The sequence below is a fragment of the Sturnira hondurensis genome, unplaced genomic scaffold, assembly GCF_014824575.4.
Source record: "Sturnira hondurensis isolate 20B ecotype Veracruz unplaced genomic scaffold, ASM1482457v3 Scaffold0002638, whole genome shotgun sequence".
NCBI classification, from domain to species: domain Eukaryota; kingdom Metazoa; phylum Chordata; class Mammalia; order Chiroptera; family Phyllostomidae; genus Sturnira; species Sturnira hondurensis.
In genome coordinates, this window is record NW_028075269.1 from 3407060 (window position 1) to 3433524 (window position 26465).

Below are 26465 nucleotides of genomic sequence, written 5' to 3' on the forward strand. Positions count from 1 at the left end.
TTTTATAAAGGAAAAATGTGTATTTATATCCCTAGATGGCAACACAGAATTTATAGCAAAACCACGTGTGGGAATCGCATTTCGAACACAACTGGCAGAACAGCGACTCGTACAGACACTCAATAAAACATGCAGTGTGTCAACCAAGAGTCCATGGAATAATGTGCAGCTTTTTGTCACTGGCCATGTTACCTGTTTGAGAACTAGAAGAATAAAGCAGTGATTTAGGCATTTTACGTCTTAATGCAATTGTTAGGTATATGCATTTTACTGTTTCATTAACATTTTAGTAATTTCAGTGGGAGGTTTGGGTATATTAAACATTGTGTGTTCCTATTTAAATCATGAATTATAGTACATTGGCTCCCAATTAAGGTTTTCATCAGGAAGTGATTCATAACTTTATGAGGGAGATGCCTGGATGTATCTGTACGCATGTGCACAAATACTCCTTTTCTAGTAGTAATTTACTGGTTTCCTGTCAGGCATTCAGTCTCCCCCCTCCCCTTCCTAACACTGTTCCTAATATCTGGGTATCACCTCTAAGCCCATGTCACCCACGTGGCCTGGGGAAGCTGCCCACACCCATCAGGGCAGGCAGGGTGTGGCTGGCTAGAGCAGGACCTCCCCCGGTTCCCAGAAAGCAATGCAGCAGCTTCTCATTCATGCTTCCACAGCACGTAGCCTGGTGTCTGCACATAAGCTGCTGTCAGAAACAGGGAAATATCCCCTAGATGTAAACCTTTTGTTTACACTAATCCAAGCTGTCATTCTGAGGATGTAGTACAGATAAAACTGTGATTTCTAGATTAAAACAGGACGACAGATTTGCACAGTTCAAGGATGATACATCTGGTTCTATGTCCTTTCAGCTGTTAATAATCCTTTTTTCTTTCTGCCTTGGAAAAATTAATCATGTTCATAGAAACAAAATTTTATTTCTAAAATGCAATTCAATAGTTTCACTGTCCTTTATGATTTTACCCCTAATCCTCTAAGGGATGAAGAAAATTGACCCTAACTATATGTCTTGTGTGGATACCATGAAATACTTCTTTCATAGCATAACAGAAAGGGTAATTTTTCCAACAATGAGTCAAGAGACCTATATTATAGTTCAAACTCTTTAAAATGAACATATATAATACACTGCAATGTAACACAAGTCTTGTGGGAGGGACAAGCAATACAGTGGCTGAGTTTCCTTTCTATAAATCAAATGGATGGTCTATTTAATTTAGTCCCTATTGACACTTGGTACCTGCAAATTCTAACTTAGGGCTCAGACTGTAGCCTTGCCACCCAAAAGAGTTAGCAATCATAATAGCTACTTAAAATATAGAGCGATTCTCCCACTTTAGCTTAGTATACAGTAAGAAAAAAATTCAAAAAACAAAAATGTGGTAAAACTCATGTTACTAATAAACAGAAATTTACAAAGTTCATGACTATGCCTAACAGAATTACCTCATAATATTTTTACATTTAAAGTAGTCCTTTTAAAATACAGTACCTGTATGTTTCTCTTTCATGCATTCCTATTTGCCTTGGCTATTTCATACCTGTATAAATCTTATGACCATTTTTAAATAAATACAAAAGAATAAAAACACCTAGGAAATGTGGACAAGTACATTACCACTTGGTATAACCCACCCTGATCCCTAGTGTAACGCATTCGGTTACTACACAGATCTCCAGGGGGCCGACTCTGCTCCTCTACAGCAGGGCATCACTGCCCTCCGACGGCACCTCCGAGGGCCAAAAAATGTAAAACAATGTGTCACATTTAGAAGCTACACAAGTAGAAAACAAATGAGAAATGCAACATTTTCTACAAATATTCATTACTTAATGAGTTATAAAAATGTACAGTGTTCCTTCATATAACCCTTTCAAATGATTTTGAGGTTTTCCCTGATGATCAGTTTAAAGGCACTAAGTCCAGCAGTTTAAGCAAAAGACTTCATAAGTAATAAAAAGAAATGTGTGGCTAAGCAACACAATTATAAATAGGTAGAGCATTTTTATAAAGGAGAAAAAAATAAAACTGCAAATTTTAATATTTGAGATGTGTGTGGAATCTTTATATATATATATATTCACCTTTTAGATTTCACTACTAAAAATGGCAAATTACCCACTACCAGCAGACTAGCAAATGTAGGAAAATAAGAATTCAATGAAAGGTCTGGCCATTTTCCAAGTCTGAAAATCCAATATTGAAATCATTTTCAATATTTCAATACTGAAAAAGCACTGCATTTAAGGGCACTAAGATTACAAAGCCTGAATCTTCATTTATTCAAAAAGAAGAAATTAAATAGCAGATGTCCACTTGATTGCAGATATTAGTTACTGGCAGTAGACTCTCACTCATATTTACTTTCATCCTTTATGAAACTGTCCACTAGAAAATAAAAACATACAGAGAAAAGTAAATTTTATTTAAGGTTATGTAACAATACTCCAAGTGAACAAACAGCCAAAGAGAGGATGATGGGATATGCCAGTGATTTTCAACCGGTGTGCTGTGGCACACTGGTGTGCCACAGAATTTTTAGAACATGCAATACCTTCCTTGGCTGGTGTGGCTCAGTGGACTGAGCACTGGCCTGCAGACCTAAAGGTCGCCAGTTCGACTCCCAGTCAGGGCACATGCCTGAGTGCAGGCCAAGTTCTCAGTTGGGGGCGGGGGAGAGGCAATCAATTAATATTCCTATTGCACATCGAAAAAAATATGCAATACCTGACTATTTAGTCAGAGCACTGACTTAATTTCCCTTAGATTGTCAAATAAAAAAAATGACAACAGCCAACAAAATAGCTGTCCAGTGTGAATGAATCAAAATTATACCTATTTTTTGTCAGTTGGCAAAAAATACATTTTTTGGTGTGCCATGGGATTTCAGGAACTAGTTTACATGTGTCATGAGATGAAAAAGATTGAAAATCACTGGGATATGCAAATATAAACTGATTTTTGTGAATAGCAGTGATTTGTAAAATTTTACTTTATGCATATAAAGAAATAAAGTATCTGGTCAGATTAATGGGTAACTAAATCCTAAATATCTAATCATCATTAAAGGTAAAAAAAGAAACAAACACCACCAAATAAAAACAACAATGAAACTACAAAATGACAATATACTGCAGGAATTCTTGTTTGAGAAACAAAACCAAGAAGTGGTAGAAGTTATTAAATAATGGCTTGGCAATGTTTTCCTTGCATGAGTTGAGAAACTATTCCATTTGTTGTTCTGTTTAATCAAGTCTATTAAATCTGCAATAAGAAGTTCTGAAAGAGCCACTGGGGTAGGACCAACCGGAGACGATTTTAAGTCTATTGAGTAGTGTTTTCCAAGTACATCCAAGGAATATTATTGGGTATGTGTATAAGTATATTTAAATACAGTTTTAAAATTAAGTTTTACTTCTCACAAACTTGCTTTTCTTGCAGAACTTCTTAGAGTAGGGGTGTCCAACCGGTGGCCGCATGGGACTCAGGATGGCTATGAATGCGGCCCGAGACAAAAACCATAAATTTACTTAAAACATTATGTCATATGTTTGTGACTTCATTTTCAGTCAACATAAATAGGCTATTTGCCAATTTTCACATGTAATGCATAGAGCTGCAATCTGATACTCAACTTAAACATTTCATTGTGTCTCTTCAGTGGACTTTTTTTATAGGTCCTATCTTTCCAGAAACAAATATCCCTGGCTTCACAATCACACCTTATTCCTGTCATCGCTATTTGGCAGCACCTATATTTGCAAGCAACTATTTTCAAGAATGAAACACATTAAGAGTAAAATTAGAACCAAAATATCTGATGAGCACCTTGGGAACTCACTGGGAATTACAACTACTTCTACCAAACCGGATACCGATGCACTAATTTTTCAAATACAATGTCCAACATCCCACTAGTTTTATGCTGCCCTCTTTCCTTTTACTTTTATGCTAACATTTTTTTAAAATCATGATGTTTTATTACTTAGATAAGGACACTTTCTATATTAGTGATCACAAACTTGGGACCTGCTCGACAATTTTAAAAGATTATCAAAAGGACCACTGCATAATTAGGGTTATTATGCGAGACTTTTTTGCTTATCTGTGGGGGCAGATATCATGCAAATTACGCATAGACCTTTTTCTTGCTCATCAGTTCTCCTCAGAGTTTGTGTATGTAATGCATGGCCCAAGACAACTCTTCTTCTTCCACTGTGGCCAGAGACGCCAAAAGGGTGGACACCCGTCCTAGAGACTTGAACACAGTACCATTTTTTCCACGAAAGGGATATAGTTTACAACATAATATTCAGAACTTTAAAACATGTTTTTACCAGGAGATTCTATTTTCCACAATGTTTCTCTTAGGAATAGAGTTAAAAACACGAGAGCAGAGATTCTCAACCTGATTTGAGAAGATATCAAAAATATCACAGAGTAAAAAAAGTATAGGCTTTAAATACAAATTTTTAGTGTAGTCCAATTTAACAGGATTTATGTATAAGTGGAAACAAAAAATGAAGTTTCAAAGTGACACTGAATTTGGGTGATTTTGACTACTTTATACTCAGATTATTTGAGTGCTCTACACAGTTTAGTATTAATTATATAAAGAGTTAAGATAATCAGAATAAATCTATTTTAATTTTGGGAGAAAGAAAGTAAACCTATTCCAAGTAAATGCTAGAATGTCCAAATAAACTGACACTTCTTCCAATCTTTATTATCCATGCTTTTAAATTAATTCAAAATTTTCTGATAATCCATTTTTAGAGAAAATTACTCAGTGGACTGCTACTGAAGTTTTTAAAAAATTCCAGGTGAACCTTAAATAAATTTTAATACTCACTCTAAGTCCACCTTCTGGTGGGGGCCCAGATGTAGCTATTTGTTTTTCTATTTTCTCTTTTTTCTTTCTCTTTTCTTCCACAGACTGAACATTCAAAATGCCCCGAGATGCAGCCTTTAAGAAATGTAAGGAGTAGAAAAAATAGTAAAGTTCAGTATCAGAGTGTCTTGGTCTGTCTTGTTAGCTTTGCCTTGTTAGCTTTATCGTAGACCGATACTTTGGGGTATCGGTCTACGTGGTAACAAAGATTTAGACTACTTCTACAACAGCTTTACATAAAAAATCATTTTTCACTGGATATTTTACAACTGTATAATTTTTCCCTTAAACTAATTTCGAATCTGTCAGTGTTTTATAAGGCATGGTCACTTTATCTCATGAAGTAATATTATTAAAGGGGCATCACACATTAGAGAAGACATCTATATAATAGTTTTCACATATTAAATGATACAAATACATGGATGTAATTTATAGAAACATCAATTTGAAAAATAATTACATTTAAATATAAATTTAAAGGCTATCCAATACCACTTTTGTTATACTACTAGTCATAGACACCTATCAAGAATAAAAGTACAGCCCTGACCGTGTGGCTCAGTTGGTTGGGGCATCTTCCTGCAAAGGGAAAGATCACTGGTTCATTCCCAGTCAGGACAGGAGCCTGGGGCCTGGGGCCTGGGTTCTGGGTTCTGGGTTCCGTCACCAGTCTGGATGTCCAGGTGCCTGGTGCCCAGGTGCAGAGAATCGATGTTTCTCTATCACATCAATATTTCTTTCTCTCTCTTCCTCCCTCCCCATCTCTCTGAAGATAAATAAAATCTTAAAAAAGGAAAGAATAAAGTAGAAACTTATTTAACTAGGTAAAATTTCATTTTTCTTCCCACCTCCTTCTGTCTTCTCTCTGCAGCTTCTGCAAGCTTTGCTCTTTTTTCTTCCTAAAGAATGTATGTAAAAAAATGCTTTAAAATAAAATCCAACATTATCATGCATAATTATACACCTATGTATCTCTTATAGATAATATAACAGTTTATAAAAATATTGAGTACTGGCCCAAAATGTTCCATCAAGAATGCCAGTATTGACATTTATAAAATAATTAACTTCCTCAATTTTATTCTCACAATCAACATACTTCAAATAAGAACCTGCTGAGACATATATATGATACTGTAGGCTTGTATATTATATATGCATATATATATATAACATAGGTTGGTTTATATAATAATCTATTCACTTTTGTTTAAAAAAAGGCTTACAAGCAAGTCAGGGCAAGAAAACAAATAATAATAATACAAGGCTTAGCACTATCAGTTATAAGGGGGTTTGAAGTAGGCTGGTGTTTTTAGGAAAGATTCATGGATGAAGTGCAAGAAGCTCACTGTGTATGATGGGAAGAACTGTGGGATCCTTAGGAAAGGTACTGTTCCATGTTTGGAAACACTAATTTTTCTATATCATGTATTAATTACAACATTTTATATAAGACAGTAAGTAGCATACTTGTGCGAGCTTTGTTAATAATTCCCTTGTTTTCCATATATACATCCATATTAATTCCTTGTACAAATATAGTATTTACTGAATACCTATCACATGTCTCAGGAGCCTGAGTGCTGAAGATAGTGCACTGAAAAAATACTGATGTTTCCACACAAAGGAAACGTAAATTCTGAAGGCACACAGTCAAATATAATCAATTAATAGTGTCTGTCAGTAGTAAGTGCTTAGGAAAGAAAAAGAGAAATAGAAGGATGGGTGGGTGGTAGAGTCGGGATCGATTTTATTTAGCATGGTCAAGAAACACCACAGCAATGAAATGACAGTCAAGTAGTGAGCCACGCGGTTATCTGTGGGAGTGGATGGAGGGTTTAACAAATGCTTACAGACTGGACCTTTATCAGCAGCCAGATAAACAAAAGTAACAGCATTTAAAAGCAACAGGAGCAAGAAAGACAAGGTGAACTCCCTGGTACCAACTTCCAGGTCATTTCCAGTACCTACAACCAAATGGCTGAAGAGTTTATGCACTTTCTTAAATACCTAATTTCTTTAGAAGAATTTTTAGCAAGATAGGAGAGAGGACAGGAATTCAGGCGCTCTGTTAGCTACTCTCAGCAGGGAGTGTTAGTGTAAAGACACTGTTAAAAGAAAGCTACAAAAAGAATAAATACAGTGCAGCACAAACCGCTAAGTTTGAATTTCATGAAAACAACGAATAATTCTAGTATAAATGTCTCAATATTGTAAGCGACAAGTCTATTTTTGAAATGTGTTCCTTGTTTACCTGAAAATGCAAATTAAACTGGGCGTCCTGTATTCTTATTTGCTAAACAGGGCAACTTTAAAAGCGGTATGCTCTGTACTACGTAAAACAATCGTTTCTAAAGGGAGAACTTAAAAAGGATCAATAATAAAGGGAAAGTACTAATACAATATCCAGTAAAGCTCAGGTGTATACGGGGCTTTATTGAGCACCTTCTTTAAACAGCTCGTACAGACACAGGAATACACACATCTCCTACTAGAAGATTCGACACTTCAATGCAGAAAGAGGAATTTCTTTTTGCACCCTAACTCGTTTATAGCGTCGCCGAGAACGGCCTCAACACCGCACGGTTGGCGTTCGCCGGCGCCCTACCAACTTCCAATCTTGCCGAAGCCAGCAAAAGGCAAAGAGACCCCGGCGCTGCCTTTGAGCAATTTGGTGGTGGAACCAAAGTGGAGAGACCAACGCGGAGGCAGCGGCCCAAACCCCGCGGGCAGGACCCCAAAGGTCCGTCCGGACCAGACCGCACGTCTCCGCCACCAGGCCGCCCGCCCGCCAGGTCTCCGCGCGCTCCGCCAGGTCCAACCGCCGGCACAGGTGCCCGAGGCGCCGGTCCCGGGAACAGGTGCGCGCGGCGCGGGCCGGCGGACGCGCAGACGCGGCCTTACTCACCGGGTTCGGCGAGGGAGGCGCGGACTCCCCGGGGCAGGGAAAACACAGCCCCATCCGGGCAGCAGCTGCAGAGCCCTGCCGCCCCCGGCCGGTAAGCGCGAACTGCGCGGCGGTGCGCGGGGCCTTAGTCCGCTGCGCTCGCCGGGCCCCACCCCGCCGGCGGCCCACTCGGGTCGGCTCCGCCCCCGCTGCAACGCTCGCTCCTCTCGCGACTCCGCCCCGGCCTTGCGCTCGCTTCCGCCCCGGAGGCCGCTTCCGACCCCCTCCGAGGGGCCTTGGCTGGTGGGAGTCAGGCAGACGGACCGGTCCTAGGACCCAGGAAACGACTGCTTTGGGCAGCGTGCGGGGATAGGGTGGGGAGACTCAGTATTCAAGGTTCCCACCTGCCTGGCCGTTTATAAATGAGTGACACGACATTGGATGGTTTATGCTGATGCTTTTGTGAGATGGGACTCGGACCTTCAAGAAATTAAAGTTTAATTGGATTAAATTTAGTGGAATTGCAATGGACGTGAGCATCCTTTTCTGCCTTCTAAGTGACTCGGTATTATTCCAGTTGAGAGAGCAGAGTATGGAGTACAGGGGGCGAGGAATGGCCTTGTTTTTATTACAAAATCTTTTATTACAAAGTCATGAGCATGTAATTCTGTAACAAAATAGCACACCCAAGCACACCATGTGACATTTTAGGACAAATGTTCAAATTAAAACCATAAAGTATTACACCCATGTGATTACCCTACCAACCACACTCATGCAGGCGTTTCCTCTGCCGGACCCTCCCCCACTCCCTGTATGTCACTATGGTTTAGAAACCAGCCTCACGAACGTGGCTTTCGTTGAGGTGCCCATTGGTTCCTGATTTTTTGGATTCCCTTAGCCTTACAAGGGCAATGATGGAGGTTGATCTATTCAGAAGTATTTTAATTAAGTGTTTCTCAAATTTCAATAGGTGTAAAAATCATCTGGGCATCTAGTTAAAATGTAGTTTATAAGTTAAAAGTTTAGGGTGAAACCTGCGATTCATTTCTGGTAAGCTCCTGAGTAAAAGTAAAGTTTCTGATCTCTTCACACAACTGCTTTTCATTTTTTTTGTCTTGCATTGTACTAGTTTTCCTTGCTTGTTGGAATATCTTCAAATACCACAAAAAGGTAGGCTGGGAAGTGACAGCTAAAACCTCAGAAACCACCATTATATGGTTTAAAGTCTTATGTTTCAATCCTTAAGACATTTTAAGTTAATTTTTGTGAGCTGTGTAACATTAAGGTCTAATTTCATTTTTCTGCAGGTTGTTATTCACCTTTCCCAACACCATTCATTTATTGAAGAAACTATGCTTTCCCCATTACATACTCTTAGCTCCCTTGTCCAATAGTAGTGGGCTATATATGCAAGAGTTGATTTCTGGGCTCTCAGTTCTGTTCCATTGGTCTATGCATGTATTTTTATGGCAGTACTACACCTTTTGATTACTATAACTTTGTAGGATAGTTTGAAATCAGGAAGTGTGATCCCTCCAGCTTTGTTCTTCTTTGTTGACATTACTTTGGCTATTCTGGGTGTTTTTTTGGTTTCATACAAATTTTAGGATTGATAGTTCTATTTTTGTGGAAAAATACTATTGGAGTATTGATAGGAATTGCATTGAATCTGCAGATTTCTTTCAACAGAATAGACACCTACACTACTAATTTTTCTGATTCATGAACACAAGATATCTTTCCATTTATTTGTGCCCTAAAAAAAACTGATTTGCTTTTTGTGGCCATAGATTGACTGTATTTTATAGAGTTTCAGATAAATGGAATCATGTGTACTTCCTCAACATAAAGTTTTAAATTTATTAATGTTACCATGTGTATGTATCTTAAATAATACTCCATTTTATAGATGTATCACATTTTAAAATGAATTTTGTTATTCATTGACATATGGGCTGTTTGCATTTTGAGGCTATTATGAACACAATTCCATAAATATTTGTGTACAGTTCTTTAGGTGCAAATAAATGTACAAGGTCTGTCCAGAAGGTATCCGGCCACATAATACGATAGAGGCATTTATTGGACAAGACACAAGATACAATAAACATTGTACACAGGACAATGATACCTCAGTCCCCTTCAAAGCAGGTACCTTGCTCACACAGTTCTCCCGTCATCACCAGCTGCCCCATTGTGTTTTCCCGAATCTCATCATGGTCTGAAATCTCTCCCCTTTCAAAGGTGGTTTTAGTTTTGGGAAAAGGCAGAAGTTGCAGAGTGCCAATGTGGGCTGTATGGGGCCTGAGTCACCTGGCTGGTTTGATATTTGGCCAAAAAACTCTGCACAAGATGTGACCCATGAGGAGGCGCATTATTGTGATGAAGCAGCCAGTCACCAATTCCCTGTGGAGTGTTCAAGCTTAATGCAAAATTTCAGGCAGATTTGTTACTCTACTTGCTCAGTCATTTTGAATGTGATGGCCACACAGTACACATGCTCACTAGCATCTACTGCCTCCCTGACTAGTACAGACAAGTCGTCATTGTTCACACATGTGTATTCCAGTCCACTTTACTTGGCTGCCAAGTTACATTGATGTCGTGCAAACTGTTCTCGTTATACTAACTGACTGGACTTTTTCTGGACAAACTCCATGCCTTATATGCCCAGCAGATGGTCTGTTTTTTGTGTTCTAGCGTACACTTGAAAGAATAGGTGTTCTGTTGATGTTGGGTGGAATGTTTATAAATATCAGTAAAATTGTTGAATGGTAATGCTATCTTCTATCTTTAATAGTTTTATATTTGTTGCATCATATTTCAAGAGAGAAATGCTATATTTCAGTTACAATCGTGGATTTGTCTATTTGTTCTTTGAATTCTTCTAGTTCTTTGTTTACTATCTTGATGCTTTGTTATCCAGTGCATGTCTTTGTGATGAATGAAGCTTTCATTATTATAAAGTATTCATCTATATACATGATAATGTGATTTATTCTGAAAACTAATATGTATTCATAATGTAGCCATTCTAGCTTTAAGATTTGTGTTTTCATGTTATATATTGTTGCATTATTTCATTTTTAAGCCTATCAATGTTTATATACAAAGCATGTTTCTAGTAGATATTTTGTGGTTGGTTTTGCTTTTTTATTTTTTTGGGTTTTTTTTATTTAAATGTTTTCAAGTACAGTTTTCTGTCTATTACTCCCATCCCATCCCACCCCCCCATGTTTCCCCCCTCCCATTTCCACCTTTCTCAGTTGTTGTCCATGTATCCTTTATATATGTTCCTCTAAATCCCTCCCCTATTTCCCCTGAAATTCCCTCCCCTCTTCCCTCTGGTCACTGTCAGCCTGTTCTCTATTTCAGTGTCTTTGGTTATATTTTGCTTGCTTGTTTGTTTTGTTGTTTAGCTTCTTGTTAAAGGTGAGATCATATGGTATTTGTCCTTCAACACCTGGCTTATTTCACTCAGCATAATGCTTTCCAGTTCCATCCATGTTGTTGCAAAAGGTAGGAGCTCCTTCTTTCTCTCTGCTTTTTGAAGATATTTCTCCATTGGTTTTGCATGTTCCTGTATGTTTTCTGAGCAAAGGTTTAATTTTTTTCTCTCTAGGCTATCTTTTAAAGGATGTTTGTATAGTAAGCAAACTTGGAAGATACTGAGTCTAGATCAGATTGGTTTACTGTCCAGTATAATGGAGAGAATGGCTCTCTCTAGAGTGAAGTTGGGCAGGTGTTTGCTTAGCAACCCCTTAGGTAAGACTGGGGCTTCCTTAGTTGTAACAGAAACCCACAGTGTCCACAGTATCCCCCTGGGCTCACCTGTGTAAGAGCCTCATGGGGCTTGGCGAGTCAAGGGAAACCAATGCAAGCATGCATCTGAGTGCCTCCTGTGCCCAAAGTATTGTAGTAGGGTTATTTGTCTCCACCTGGTAACTCTCTTGTTTTCTGCCAGCATCTATGAAACTGTGATGGTCTAACTTGTTTCTTATAAGTGGAATAAAATCTCAAATCCATCACTCTTCTAGATACTGCCTTTTAATTGGAGTGTTTAAACCATTTAGATTTAATGTAGCTATTGATTGATTAATCTATTATCTTGCCATTTGTTTTCTTTATTATCAAGTCCATTCTTTTCTTTTTCTATCTTCATTTGGATGGCTTTTAAGCATTCCATTTTATCTCTATTTAGCTATACTTTGTGTGTGTGTGTGATTTCTCTAGTATTTGCATTATCCAATTGTATATGTAATTAACATACCCAATTGTCCTTTCAAGTAATATATCTCTTCACATAAAATATAAGAAACTTTCAATGATTGTACTCTTTTACCCTTTGTTATTGTTGTCATGCATTTACCCCTACAGGTTATTAAAACCATAATAATTACTTTTGCTTAGAATAGTCAATTTTTAAGTAAAATATTAGAATAAAATGATTTTATATTTACTTATATGTATATCATTTCCAGAGCTTTTCATTGTTCTGTGTAGATCCAAAAAGGTATCTGATACAATTATTTTCCACCTAAAGAACTTTCTCCTACAAGTCTATTGTTATAGTTTTTGGTACTTCTGAAAAATGATCTAAATTTTTGCCTTCAGTTTTAAGGGACATTTTTGCTCCATAAAAAAAACTTAAGTTTGACAGATTTTTCTTTAATTAGTTTTTTAAAGGTAACCTTCTGGCCTGTGTGGTTTCTAATGAGGTTTGTGAGTTTTCTCTGCTCGTCTCTCAGTATGTAATGACCCTCTCCCATTGTTGCTTTCCTTTCTCTTTTCAAAGTTTTTCAGCAATTTGATTTTGAAATATTTGATAAGTTTGGGTCTTTATACTGCTTGGCATCAAGCTTTTTGGATCCCTGGGATGAGTTTTCACCAAATTTGGAAACGTTGGGGGAATTCTTTTTCAATCCCATTCTCCCCGTTCAGACGTCTCCAGTTATTCAGGTCAGGCCACGTGAGTCAGTGTGACAGGTCAGTGAGGAGCTAGTCACTTTCCAGTCTTTTTCTCTTTGCCTCAGTTTGAATTATTTCATGACTTTTGTGAACTGTCTAGTATGCTGTTAATCTCATTTTGTGACTTCTAAGATTTTTTTAGTTCTAAAAGTTCTATTTAGTTCTTTTAAAAATCTTTTATTCCTCCCCTTGTTGTGTTCATGTTTTCAACTTAGTGAGCATAGTTATCATATACAATATTTAAATGAATTCTTCTAATTATATCATCTCGGTTCATACCTGTGTCTCTTTCTATTGACTTCATTTCCCCCTGATTGTCTGTTACATTCTTCTGCTTCCTGATATAGGAAGTAATTTTGACTAGATATCAGACATTGGACATTGGCAGTGGACAAAAAATAAACAGATCTGACTTTGCTGAGTTTCACACTGTGAACATACAGTTTAGCGTTCAGCAAAGTGTCAGTGTAAGCCATGTGCAAATCTACAAAGTACTGTGAGTAGTCCCTTACCGTCTGGTATTCTGCTCTACAACTCCCAGTTACCCCCAGACTTCCTGAATTCTTACCTCTGTTTCTCAGCTCATCGTCAACTCAAGAAAACTGCTGTGTTTTGCTTAGGATTCTTTTTTCTCTGCATCAAGATCTGGAATGCTCCTTCAGGCAGTAAAAGGGGTAGTCACAGGGGCCACACATTTCCCTTCTCGTAGGGACCAGCCCCCCCTTTTTTAACTTATGTTGCATTTTTGAAAACCATTGTTTTAAAAAAATTGTTCTGTTTCTAGCTGTTTACTGTGGAAGCATAATTCTGGTACTTACATCATTCCAAGAAGCAGAATCTCCTGTACTTGAAACTGTATTTTGGATGCTGCAAATCATTCACTGAATATAATGTTCATATTAGTCTAATAGTTGGTAGTTCTTTAACTTAGAAAATAATCGTGATAATTCCATTTGCATGTTAAGAATTACTTATGTAATTAAATAAGTATTTTATAGACATATAATTATCTTCCATTGCATACAGAAAAGTAAAATTTAATTCAATATACAAATTTTACCTTAAATGAAAATTTTAATTACAGTATAGCTTACTTGCAATATCCATAAATAACATAGGTTTTAGTTATATTAAAATTTTTTCCAAGGACTATTTAAACATTTTAAACATTTTGTTTAAGCACAATTCATTATAAATATACAGCAGAGGAAATCTATTTCCCTTAATATTAGAACATAATTCTAAATCTCTACATATGTCATAAATACAACTGCAAAATTTAAACATGAGCATATGACTTAAAAAAACCTATACACATTCATTATTATTTGGTGAAAAGCAGAAAATCACAAATTTCTAAAAAAAAAAGGTGGTAGAGCGATACTATATTTAATAAAATTCTAGAGCTTGTGGCTTGGCTATGAAATGATTGCATTGTATTTATTATGGGCAGAAGATTGCCCTTATTTTTCAAATGAAGTAACATGTGGAAATGCCACTTGGTGTCAGAAATAGGCGAGTTTTGCTCTGGCCCATGATTTCCTCCACGCAGGCTCCAGCTTTATGTCCACTGGAAGAGAGTAAAATACACACAAAAAGGAAATTCAATTAGAATTTATATAAGGCAATGATTATGTAAACTGTAAATTATCTTGAAAAAGTATCAAAGAGAGAAGTCTTCTGTGTACTAAAAGAATTCTATAAAGAGCTAAAAGTACTATTCTCAGTGAAAGTCACATCCAGATAGCATCCAAACAGGAAAATCGCCAATGTCAAATAAACCATATCTGGGGAAAATTTGATGGAAACATTTTGCTTTCTGTGAGTCAGACAACAAATTCCATGAGCAGGAGAAAATTTGTAGAAGATAAAGATAACAGTACGGAGAAAGCGTCAGGTACTTCTACACATGCTGGATACGACAGAAATGTTAAACATAGGGATTTTCTTTTCTAAAACGTGTGATGTATGACTGACTAAGAAAACATGAACATCTGTTGAGAGCATTTTAAGTCTTAAAGTGACTCAAAATGAAGTGATCAACAGGGAAATAAGTGAAAATGGCAACATTATAATTATTAGTAATAATAGGGACTTAAGTTTAAAATAATATTTCAGGATAATCTAAATATCTATAAGTGTAATTAATTAATATAAAATATCTATAAGTATATAATCTATAAGTAGGAGATAACTTTTGTTTTGTAGATTTTAAACATACAAAAATCCAAACAAAAATAGTTTCTCAGACTTCTTTCCACACCTGGGGGCTTTAGTCACATCATGTGTCCTGTGCTCTCCTGGGCACAGCCCATAAGAACTTTTATGTCATGTGTATGGACTCAGGTCTTAATTTTCATCCCAAATCATTTAAGCTGCACAAATATAGTTATATATTTTTGTTCCTGAAGCCAAAGATCAATTTAACAAGATGGAAAAAAGGGAGAGTTTATTAGTAGGGATGTGGCTTACAACACAATTTGCAAAATGATATGAAAAGAAAAAGTGAGAGAAGAATCAGTACAGTTGAAAGCAGTGCTTTTCTGAGTGCCCTCGTTTTGGTGGTGGTCGTCCATGTACTGTTGTTTTGCCACAAAATTAGCTGAGAATTGACAGTACACATTTGTGTTCATTTACAATGATTTGAGATTGTTATGACGTCTTGATTGTATGTTATAATGGTTTGGAAATTAAACCAAACCAAACAAAATTAAAGAAAAATCACACAAAATTCATCTCTGACCACATTTGGGAAGCACTGAGAGCCTGAGCTTAAATAGGGGATAATATAGATTTTGGACAATTTATAGATGGTATATAAATGAGGGTTTCTAGCCTGACGTGGAAAGAGCTTGGAAATATCATTCCCATCTTCACAACAAGAAAAACTGAACACATTGTAGCATTATTTACAATAGCAAAGACATGGAATCAACCTAAGTGTCCATTGATAAAGAAAATGTGGTATATACAATGTGTATACAATGGAATAGTATTTAGCCATAAAAAGAAGAAAATCTTGCCAATATCAACAACATGGGTGGACCTGGACATTATGCTACATAAGATAAATCGTATGGAAAAAGACAAATACCATATGACCTCACTTATATGTGAAATCTAAAACACATACACACACCACATAACAAAACTGAGCTCATAGATATAGAACAGATTGCTGATTGCCAGAGGTGGGGGCTGGGGGGTGGGTGGGTGAAATGGGTGACGTAAGTCAAAACATACAATTCCAATTATAAAATAAGTTTTGAGAATATAATATACAGCGTGGTGATTATAGTTAGTAGTACTGTATTGTATATTTGAAAATTGCTAAGAGAGTGGATCTTAAGAGTTCTCACCACAAGAAAAATAATTGTAACTGTGTGTGGTCATGGATGCTAAGTAGACTCACTACATTGGTTATTTCACCATATATACAAATACAGAGTCATTATGTTGTATACCTGAAACTAATATAATGTTATATGTCAATTATATCTCAATTAAAAGTCATCTACCTGACTTCAAGACTCATTATGAGGTTACAGTAATCAAGACAGTGTGGTATTGGCAAAAAAAAAAACCCAACAGATAAATATTTTATTCAAGACACTGAATAGAAATCCCAGAAATAGACCTATACAGATCCTCGACAAAGTAGCAAAGGCAATACAATAGAGACAAAGTATCTTTTCCACAAACAATGCTGGAACAACTGGAACAACATTCACCCACATGCTAAAAAAAATCTAGATATTTATCTCATAGCTTTCATTAAAATTAAATAAAAAATTTTCACAGATCTAAATGTCAAATGAAAAACTGCAAAACTTCAGGGAGATAACACAGGAAAAAATCTGTGTGATCTTGGATGTGGCAATCAATTTTTAGATATAACACCAAAAGCATGATCTATGAAAGAAAGAACTGACAAGTTAGACTTCATTAAAATTAAAAAATGCAGCTCTGGGGAAAACACCATTAGAATAATTAATGCACAGACTGGGAGAAAATATTTGCAAAACACATCTTGTAAAGAACTGGTATTCAATATATATACAAATGACTCTTAAAACTCCACAATAAGAAAATAAACAGCTTAGTTAAAAATGGGCAAATGTTTTGAGCAGACACCCCATCAAATAAGTTATTTAGATAGCAGATAAGCATATGAAAAAATTGTCAGTAGTGCACATCACCAGGGAATTGCAAATTAGAATGACAAGATACCACTCCATACCTGACAGATTGGCTAAAATCCAAAATACTGATAACATACAATGTTGGCAAGAAGGTGGAATAACAGGAACTCTCATTTATTGCTGGTGGAAATGCAAAGTGATATAGCCACTTTGTAATACAGTTTGCCAGTTTCTTGTAAAGCTAAACATAGTGACATCATATGATCCAGCAACTGCACTCCCAGATATTTATCCAAATGAGTTGAAAACCTATGTCCACTCAAAAACCTGAAATACCAATGGTTATAGCAGCTTTACTCATCACTGCCAAAAATTGAAGCAAGAATGGTGTTTATCAATAGGTGAATACATTATATAAATAGGTGAATTAAATTATATATATTTATATTATATAAATACAATGGAATAGTATTTAAAAATAAAAAGAAATGAGTTATTGAGCCCTGAAAAGACATAGAAAACCCTAAAATGCATATTGCTAAGGGAAAGAAGCCCATTTGAAAGGATATGCACTATATCATTTCAACTACAGGACACTCCAGGGAGGACCAAACCATACACAGTAAAAGATAGCAGTGATTGTTGGGGGCTGGGGGGAGAGGGAGAAAGGGAAGGATGAATAGGTGGAGCACTGGGAATTTATTTAGGGCGGTGAAACTATTCTTTATGATGGGGTCATGGTGGATACAAGACATTAGGCATTTGTTGAACTCAGAATTCAACCTCACGAAGAGTGATCCTAATTTGAGTTAACAGTAATATATTGACATTGGTTCATTAATTGTGATAACAAATCTATCATGCCTGTGCAAGGCACAAATAATAGGAGAAGCTGGGGGAGGGGGAGGAAAAGAAGTATGTAGCAACTCCTTGCTTTCTATTTAGTTTTTTTATAAACTTAAATTGCTATAAAAATAAAGTCTATTGATTTAAACAAAAAGGGGGCAAGAAAAATTTTAGGGGTGATGGATATATTTATTATCTCGTGGTGATGGTTTCATGGGTATGCATGTGTCAAAACATTAAAAAATGTACACCTGAAATATGTACTATTTATTATATGGCAACTATACTTCAGTAAAGCTGAAAAAATAAACAACAATGGACACATACTCCTCATTTGGAGCCTGCTTTCCTGATGAACAGGGAACGAACTCAGCTGGCATATATTTTTTTTCTTTTTGTCCTGTACTTTTTGGTCTTGGAATGCGGAAACATTATTTCCTGGTGTAGAAGCCTTTTTGAGACCATGAGGATAGAGGTCCTAAGAAAGGTCTGAAGAACCAGAAATAGGAAACAGAGAAAGCGCCTGGGACATCTTTGGTGATTGTTGGAACTGCTGTATCAGCCCTAGGCTGTCTGGGTCAGTGGGTTTTGTTTGGAGAAAAGATATACTCCTCCTATTTGGTTAAGCCACTGCACTTGGGTTTCTTTTCTAAGGAACTAATGTTAGCCATTCCTAACTGACATAGTTATCATTAATTGTGTCTCCAAAATATTTCCTTTCAGAAAGAAAATGAACAGAAGAGAGATTAATTGCCAGAAATAGAATGTTTCCCAAATCTTCCCGTAATGAAATATGATCCCTGCTCCCAGATTTGCTTGGATAAGGCCAGCAATCACTGCTGAGTGGATAGAGGAACGGATGAGCAAAGTGGGGGTTTTTACCCCGAGAAAGGCCTGAATATTAAGGAAGGTAACAACTGTCCTCAACTAGCTGAAGGACTTCTAGGTGGAAAGGGCATTGGATTTATGTCTGGCTACAGGAAACATAATACTACATGTAAAAGGCTCATGGATACAATATAACGTGTTATGTGGAAAAATTTTTAAATCTATGTTAAGGATGTGCAAAAATGGAATAAGCCGTGACTGGCGTGGAGTTTTCTGATCTGTTCATACCTAGTCTGAGTAACCATGTAGGAGGAAATTTTGTAATTTTTTTTCAAATAATACAACCTAAAATATTCACACGAATAATTTTGTTAGACAACATATGACAAAGCAAAGGCAAAAACCAGAATCCAGGCCAATGTGGCTTCCAAGATCGCTGTGGTTTTCATTAAACCACAATGCTGATTACAAAGGAGATTTAAACACTTGGCAAAAGTTGGATTAGAGGACCTTTCAGGAACCTCCCCAGATGGCAGTGTTTTTCGAGGGAAAGGGGAAAAACAAAATTTAGAGTATTTTACCAATTAAAAATGAGACCATTGCACTTAAGAATTGGGATTTCAGTGATGTCTTCACACTTACTAGGATCCCTGGTTCTGGAAGAGGAGCGGGCTTTGCAAACTTTTTATTAAGTTTCCTCTTCTCTTTCCTTAGGTTTTTCATATTCTGGACCCGTTTTGCTAAGGACTTGTGGAAAATTAAAAAGAAAGAAAACAAATCATACTTCTTACAACAAAAAGGCAACATGCAGATTACATTTTGGGTTTGTGTGAGTAAAAGGATCAACACAATCGATTCATATGGTTCATAGATGCAGAAAACACATTGGACTGTCATAGAGTTTTCAAAAAGGACTCTGCTCTTGATTTCCACTTTAACAACTGTGTACATTTAGATAGATCCAAGAGCCATGTATACATGAACCTTATACATATGTAGGTTTACATATATATTTATATAGTCTATCCAGGAGGCATCCAGGCATGCAATATGAAAAATAGACACATGTATTGAAGAAGATACAAGCTACGAGAAAGATTGTACCTAGGACAATGAAACCTCAGTCCCCTTCTAAGTAGGCACCAAATTAGGACCTACTTCAAATTGCCATCAGCTGCCCCAACATATTTTCCTGAATCTCATCTATGGTATGAAATTTCTTCCCTTCCAAAGGTGATTTTACTTTTGGGAAAGGCCAGAAGTTGCAGGGTGCCAAATTTGGGCTGTAGTGGGGCTGAGTCATCTGGTTGATTTGATGTTTCACTAAAAACTCTGCATGAGGTGTGATGCATGAGAAGGCATGTTGTCATTATGAAGCTGCCAATCACTAGTTGCCCATAGCCACAGCCTTCTGAATCATCTGAATAGTTTCTGCAGAGGAATGTTCAAGTTTAACACAGCATTTGATGCAGATTTTTTGCTATACTCCCTCAGTCATTTTGAATGTGATGGCTACACCATAACATGCTCATTCAATGGCATCTACCACTACCACAGACTAGTATAGAGAAGTCGTTGTTCACATGTGTGCATTCCAGCCCACTCTCTTGGTTGCCAGGTTACATCAAGGTCACACAAACTCTTTGTGTTATGGACTTTTTCCATATACATACATTATATATATATATATATATATATATATATATATATATATGGAAAAATAATGCTGCATTATTTTAAAAACAGCATACAATATATATATTAATTGCATGTGTATATATATATATATGCTTTTAATGCTTTTAAAATAGTGCAGCATTATTTCATAACAATGAAAAATTCGCTTTCTTTACAATCCAATCATTCTACTCCTGCCTAAATATTCAAGGGAATCTCTTATTCAGGGGCAACAACAGACACATGCTAGAATATTGACAGTCGCACTGACCATTACAGGAAAACCTATACACTGCCCACTGCCCATCAGCAGGAGAAAGGATAATGAGCTGAAATACATTCCACAAGAAAATATTAAACAGCAATGAAAATAATCATATGCAACAACATGGGCAAATCTTACAAAACAGTGTTCATAAGAATAAATTATATGCCAGATTTTGTTATATGTTTATAAAGTTAAAGAACAAGCAAAATCAAACAGTATATTTTGAGAGTCATGTATGTGACAAGCTGCTTTTAAAAATGGGATTGATAAACATAAAACCCAAGACTGTGGTCACTTCAGAGAGTCAGGAAAGCAGGAGCAGCCCTTGGAGGGGCTCAAGGACAGACACCTGGAATGTTTTTGTGGGTTCGAGATCTATTTTCTTATTCTGTTTTACAGTTTATATACCCTACATATATTCTTGTGTCTGTATCAAATGTTACATTAAAATGATCATATAAGCCAGTTAGGTTACCCTAGTTCAGTCTCATTGTGACNAAGCAAAATCAAACAGTATATTTTGAGAGGCATGTATGTGACAAGCTGCTTTTAAAAATGGGGTTGATAAACAAAAAAATCCAAGACTGTGGTCACTTCAGAGAGTCAGGAAAGCAGGAGCAGCCCTCGGAGGGGCTCAAGGACAGACACCTGGAATGTTTTTGTGGGTTCGAGATCTATTTTCTTATTCTGTTTTACAGTTTATATACCCTACATATATTCTTGTGTCTGTATCAAATGTTACATTAAAATGATCATATAAGCCAGTTAGGTTACCCTAGTTCAGTCTCATTGTGACGGTAAGTCACAAGATCCCAGAGTCCCATGAAAGAGAACACAGAAGTATCTAGCTCATAGAAGTTCCATCATATTAGGGACCACCACACCTAAAGGAACAAGATAAAGTCGCAATTTTGAAATACCTAGAATTATATATTTAAACATTACCTGCCTTTCAGTGACTTCTGAAGGATGTGGCCGTCTTGGTCCTTCCTACAAAATATGTAAAATAATTTTTAGAACACACAAAAGTCGCGAGCAAAGACAGAAAGATTAGTTGTTATAACAGGACGCCTATGCTACTGTTTTCTAGTTAATATAGGCATATTATCTCAAAGAACATCAAGGTAAAAACCAAGGCAGAGATCAATGATAGTATTATAAGAAAAGAGAACCAGCTATAAAGCACATAACAGGTAAGAAAACTGAAAAGTGGGGTGGGAAGGCCGGTAGAGGGAACCCTCGCCCTCCCCTGAACCTCAGTGACAGACTCCATCGGGAAGAGTTGTCCACCATGGACCTCGACGTGGACCTTACTCCACTCCAGCAGGAGGAAGGAAGGTTTCCTTCCTTACAGCTCAGCCAATGAGAAACCTCCACCACCCTGAACTTGACTTTTTCTCCAAGGGGTTGTCCTTCAAAACAACCCTTCCCGACTTCCCCCTTTTTTACTATAAAATCCCCTTTCTTTGCTTGTTGGATTGGCCTATAGTTTTTGTTATAACATGCTTGTCTAGAATAACAATTCTCTGCTATTCCCAGCTGTGCCCATTATGCTGCTAAAATAATTGACTTTTATTTTGGGGGGCAACACAGGAAACACGTTGGCTACAGAGATTTATTCTAGAAGAAAATGAGATACAATACATCTCCAATCTATGTTTTTGGTAGTACATCACTTCAATGGTGCCACTCTGTCTAGTCTAGTGTCTAAAGTCTAGTAAAGACGGGGGATTGAAAAACTCCACCAGATGGACAGACTTTCTGAGGCACAGGTAGTTTATGGGGTTTCCACTCCTCCCCCATCTTCTCAACTGTGCAGTACTCCCCCTGACCTCATTTTGATCCAATTGTTTAACCACAAGACCTAAAAGCAACCTCCTCCCCATCTGAATATTGAGAAGTTGACCCTTACCCTCACCTCTGTAACCCTCACCCCACCTTCTAGGGTGGCTCAGTGGATCAGTCAACAAATTCGATTGGCTCCTGGAAGGCATGGGGTGGAGGGCTTTTCCTTGTCCTGGACAGTTCATCTACTTAACCAGGGATTTCCCAACCCTCCACACCTAACTCCGTGTGTGCAATAGCCTGCAATGCTAGTGGCCACTGTGGCCTCCAAGATCAAAGCCTGGGCAAAGCTGACAGAGGCAGGGTTAAGGGCAGGAGACTCACAGGGTTGACTTGGGTAGTTTGGTCCCCTACACAGTGCAGGCACATATTTCAGAGCCTCAGAGGGCCCGTGGAGCCCACTGCCTGATCCCCACTAAGTAATTGCTGGCAGGCCACCCACTCACTGCCCGTGAGCCCCACCCGTCCCATCACAATTCTCTTTATCCTAACCCATGAGCCCCGCCCTCTCCCTCAGCTGTCTTCCAGTCCCAATGCAGGGAAGGTGAAGTCTCTAGCTGTGCCAAGAGCCCTCTGAATTAGGGATGCCAGGTTACCACAATTCCCGATCCTCACAGCACCTTGGCTCAGACAGCTGCAGAATATCAGTGTTTCATCTTTTCTAGTTCTCATGTCTCTACCCTCCACCGAGTCCCCCTTCACTTATTAATGTATCTAACTTAGATTACATGGCCCCTCACTCCAGGGGTCTTAATTCCATGATCTCATTGTTCTTCCATCAATCACAGCTTCCAGTGGGATCCCTGCAACTATCCGCTTTCTCCCTGGGCTGAAATGGGGAAAAGAAGATTGCCACAGTACGTATCCATAGTCTGCAATTTAGCTTGGGTACTCGCCAGTGCTGACATCTTTCATGTTGCATGCCTCTTTCCTTCCTGTACTCTGCAGCATTCCCTTCAAACTGCCTTCCTGCCGTTAGAACCTCTGAACCCACTATCTCCCGGGTGCTTTTGGCAGAAGTAGGACAGCTCCTGCTCCACACCCTGATGTTGGTAACACATGTAGAACTCACGCTCAATGTTTTTAGATAAATTTATACTTACTAGCTCATCAACCCTTTACAACAGCCCAAGAGGGTAAGTGCAGGGTTAATATCTTCTGGAAAAGAAGGCGCTGGTATGTTCATTGTCCGAGGTTATACCATTAGAGGGGGAGCTGGGATTTTGGTTCACAACGTGGCCTCAGAGCCTGGGCTATTAATTGCTATTCCACAAAGGGCTTTTATTTTTTAATTATTTATTTATTTTATTTTATTTTTTAATCCTCAGGTCACTGCTTTTTGAGAGGGAGAAGGGAGAGAGGAAGGGAAAGAGAGAAACTGATGTGAGAGAGAAACCTTGATTGGTTGCTTCTCATGTGCACTGGGACCAGGAATTGTTCCCATAGTTGAGGAACGTGTCCTGACCGGGAATCAAACCTGCAACCTTCTGGTTAGGAGATGATGCTACACCAACTGAGCCATATCTACCAGGGCTGCTGCCACTTGCTTTTAAAAGCCCAGACTGGCTGCCGCAGTTCCTTGCCACCTCTACGCCTGTACCTTTGTTTCCACATTACCCTTTCCCCTGTCGTCCTGTTGCAACTGCAAAAATTGTTGCCCTTCCTCTTGTCTGAAATAAATCTCTCTACTTCTGTTCTTATGCCATTTCTCGCCTAGAAGCCTCATTAGAGATCTCACTCCACAGATTGCTCCCTTTTCTGGTTAACCTCTTTGTATTTATTTTCTTTACAACATTTACATACCATATGCTCAAATCTTCCTCTCTTCAAACTAATAAACCAAAACCCTGAACAACAACTGATAATAATTATTTTCCATCTCCTCTATTGCAGGGGTGTCTCCAACCTTTTGGCGTCTCTGGGCCACACTGGAAGAGGAGGAGTTGTCTTGGGCCACACATTAAACACACAAACACTAATGAAAACAAAAGCATCTCAAGTAAGTAGATTTACATTTTTATGTAAATTTACGCTTTTGTTTTGGGCTATGTTCATAGACTTCCTGGGCTGCTGCTGGGACACCCTTGATTACAGTTAATGTTCATAAGAGTTGTTTGCAATTCTCATCTCCTGTTTACATCCAGTGTAATATTGGGCTCATTGCAACCAGCTTCAGCCCTTATTATTTATTCTGTTGGTGTTTGTTTCAAAATAGTTACCAATGATCTTCCTGCTGATCAGTGAACCTTTGTCCCGTGTGACTTCTGTAGAGTGTTAGAAACTGTGGAGAGATTTCTTGAAAGAGTTAGGCTTGAAAGAGTTAGGGAAATAACTCTTATCTCCCATGGTTCTCGAAGCCATCAACCATTCCCACGTGTAGTTATTTGTCTCATTTCTTGTCTGAGAAAAACTTCTGTTTTTTTTGTTATATACCTTAAAGCATCTGCTTCATAATACAAGTCAGATTAGTTTGTTAGGATGTTTCCATACCTCAGCTGGTATTTTTATTTTGTTTCACTGGGTATTTGATAAATATACAGTAATGAAATCAGTTAAAATAATTTCACTAATAAATGCTGTGTCTGTATCCTGTAGTTGCTCTGCTCTTGCTGTTTTAAAATGCTTCATTTTTAAGCTCCTGGCTCTGTGTTTTTGTGTGGCACTAGGGCCTGCAAATTGTGTAGGTGACCTTGAACCTGTCCTACCAAGTTTTTGAGACATTATCTATCTATCTATCTATCTATCTATCTTCTATCTGGCTATGGAACACCTGGTACATGATAGCATTTAATGTCATTTTTTGTTATTGTTGCCTTCTACTGAGTTTATATCAGTTTTTCCCCCTTCTTTGTACCTGTGCAGTTAAATTGTGAAACCTAGGTTACACTCGTTTTAATTTGTCTATATTAAGTTCATCTTTTTAGATTCAATTTATTATTTCATCTGTCAAGAGCTTTTTCCTTCTCGGTAGCACAGCGCCTCCATGGCATCTGCTGCCTGGATCACTATGCTCTGTCACCGTCCAAGCTTGTTTAAAAGTGGTGCACAGGACAGAGCTGGAGAGGGTGCTCTGAGACAAAGCACAGACGGCTGCACTGCAGGTTCATCAATAATTATTTACCAGTACTTCTGAGCAGAATTGGTCATTATTTTGTAAATTCACTCAAATTTAATATCAACTACTTCTGATGGCATCCATCTCACACACACCATCCTGGTTTTTTCAAATACATTCCTGGAATCTAGATATGCTTTAGGCTTCTAGTCTCTATTGAAAATTGTCCACTAAACGTCTCCATGACTTAAAAATTAACTTAGATAAATTTTAGAGTTCATGTTGGAGAAGAGAAATCAGTAAAGGAGTTAAACTAGGGAAAAATATCTGGCTTTTTTTGTTGGACTGTTTTACACTTGGATCGTGGGTTAGTGTGTTAGTTTCCTGGGGCTGCTGACACATGACCGCGCATGTGGTGGCTTCGAACCACGAAAGTTTACTCTTCACACTTGGGAGGTCAGAAGTCTGCAAAGTGTTGGCAGGGCCGTGCTGTCTCCAGGGCTCTGGGGAGAACCCCTTCGCTGACTCTCCCAGCTTTTGGTTGCCTCCTGCGCTCCCCGGCTTGAAGCCACATCATTCCAGCCTCTGTCCCCATCTTCACCTGCCTTTCTCCTCTGTGTGTGTCTAATCTCTCTTTCACCTCTTTCGTATAAAGACACTTGTGATGGTGTTTAGAGTCCACCAAGACAATCCAGAATGATCTCATCTCAAAATCCTTAATTTGATCACACTTGCAAAGAAAGAAATGCCAGTAGGTTCCAAGGATTAGGACATGATCAGATCTTTAACAGTTATGAACCTACCACAGATAATGTATCCCTTTAATTTTGAATTATATGTAGGGAGGTATACATTTTTGCCCTTAGGGCGACTATTATGTCTCAACCTGGCACTGGATAGGGGTTCATTTCACAAGGACCCGATTGTTCTTTCCACCACCTGAAGCCGCGACCTCTCACTTCTGTGGGACAGAGGGTCTCACTTAACATGTCTCTAGGCCACTGATCCACTGCAGGGGAAGCACATAATC

At 37.9% G+C, this 26465-nt stretch overlaps 2 protein-coding genes across 2 annotated transcripts; both read right to left on the reverse strand.

Annotated features, from left to right (window-relative positions):
* SVIP (small VCP interacting protein) lies at positions 1-8000 on the reverse strand. Its single transcript, XM_037040402.1, has 4 exons — positions 7825-8000; positions 5765-5815; positions 4875-4988; positions 1-2410 (listed from the first exon to the last, which is right to left on the reverse strand). Exons 1-4 carry the CDS (start codon positions 7876-7878, stop codon positions 2396-2398), a joined length of 234 nt encoding a protein of 77 aa, XP_036896297.1. The 5' UTR covers positions 7879-8000; the 3' UTR covers positions 1-2395.
* A 10685-nt stretch (positions 8001-18685) lies between these two features.
* Positions 18686-22749, reverse strand: CCDC179 (coiled-coil domain containing 179). The gene is made up of 4 exons (XM_037040542.1): positions 22705-22749; positions 21481-21525; positions 19233-19337; positions 18686-18736 (listed from the first exon to the last, which is right to left on the reverse strand). The coding sequence occupies exons 1-4, from the start codon at positions 22747-22749 to the stop codon at positions 18686-18688; spliced, it is 246 nt and encodes an 81-aa protein (XP_036896437.1).
* Positions 22750-26465: the final 3716 nt, after the last annotated feature.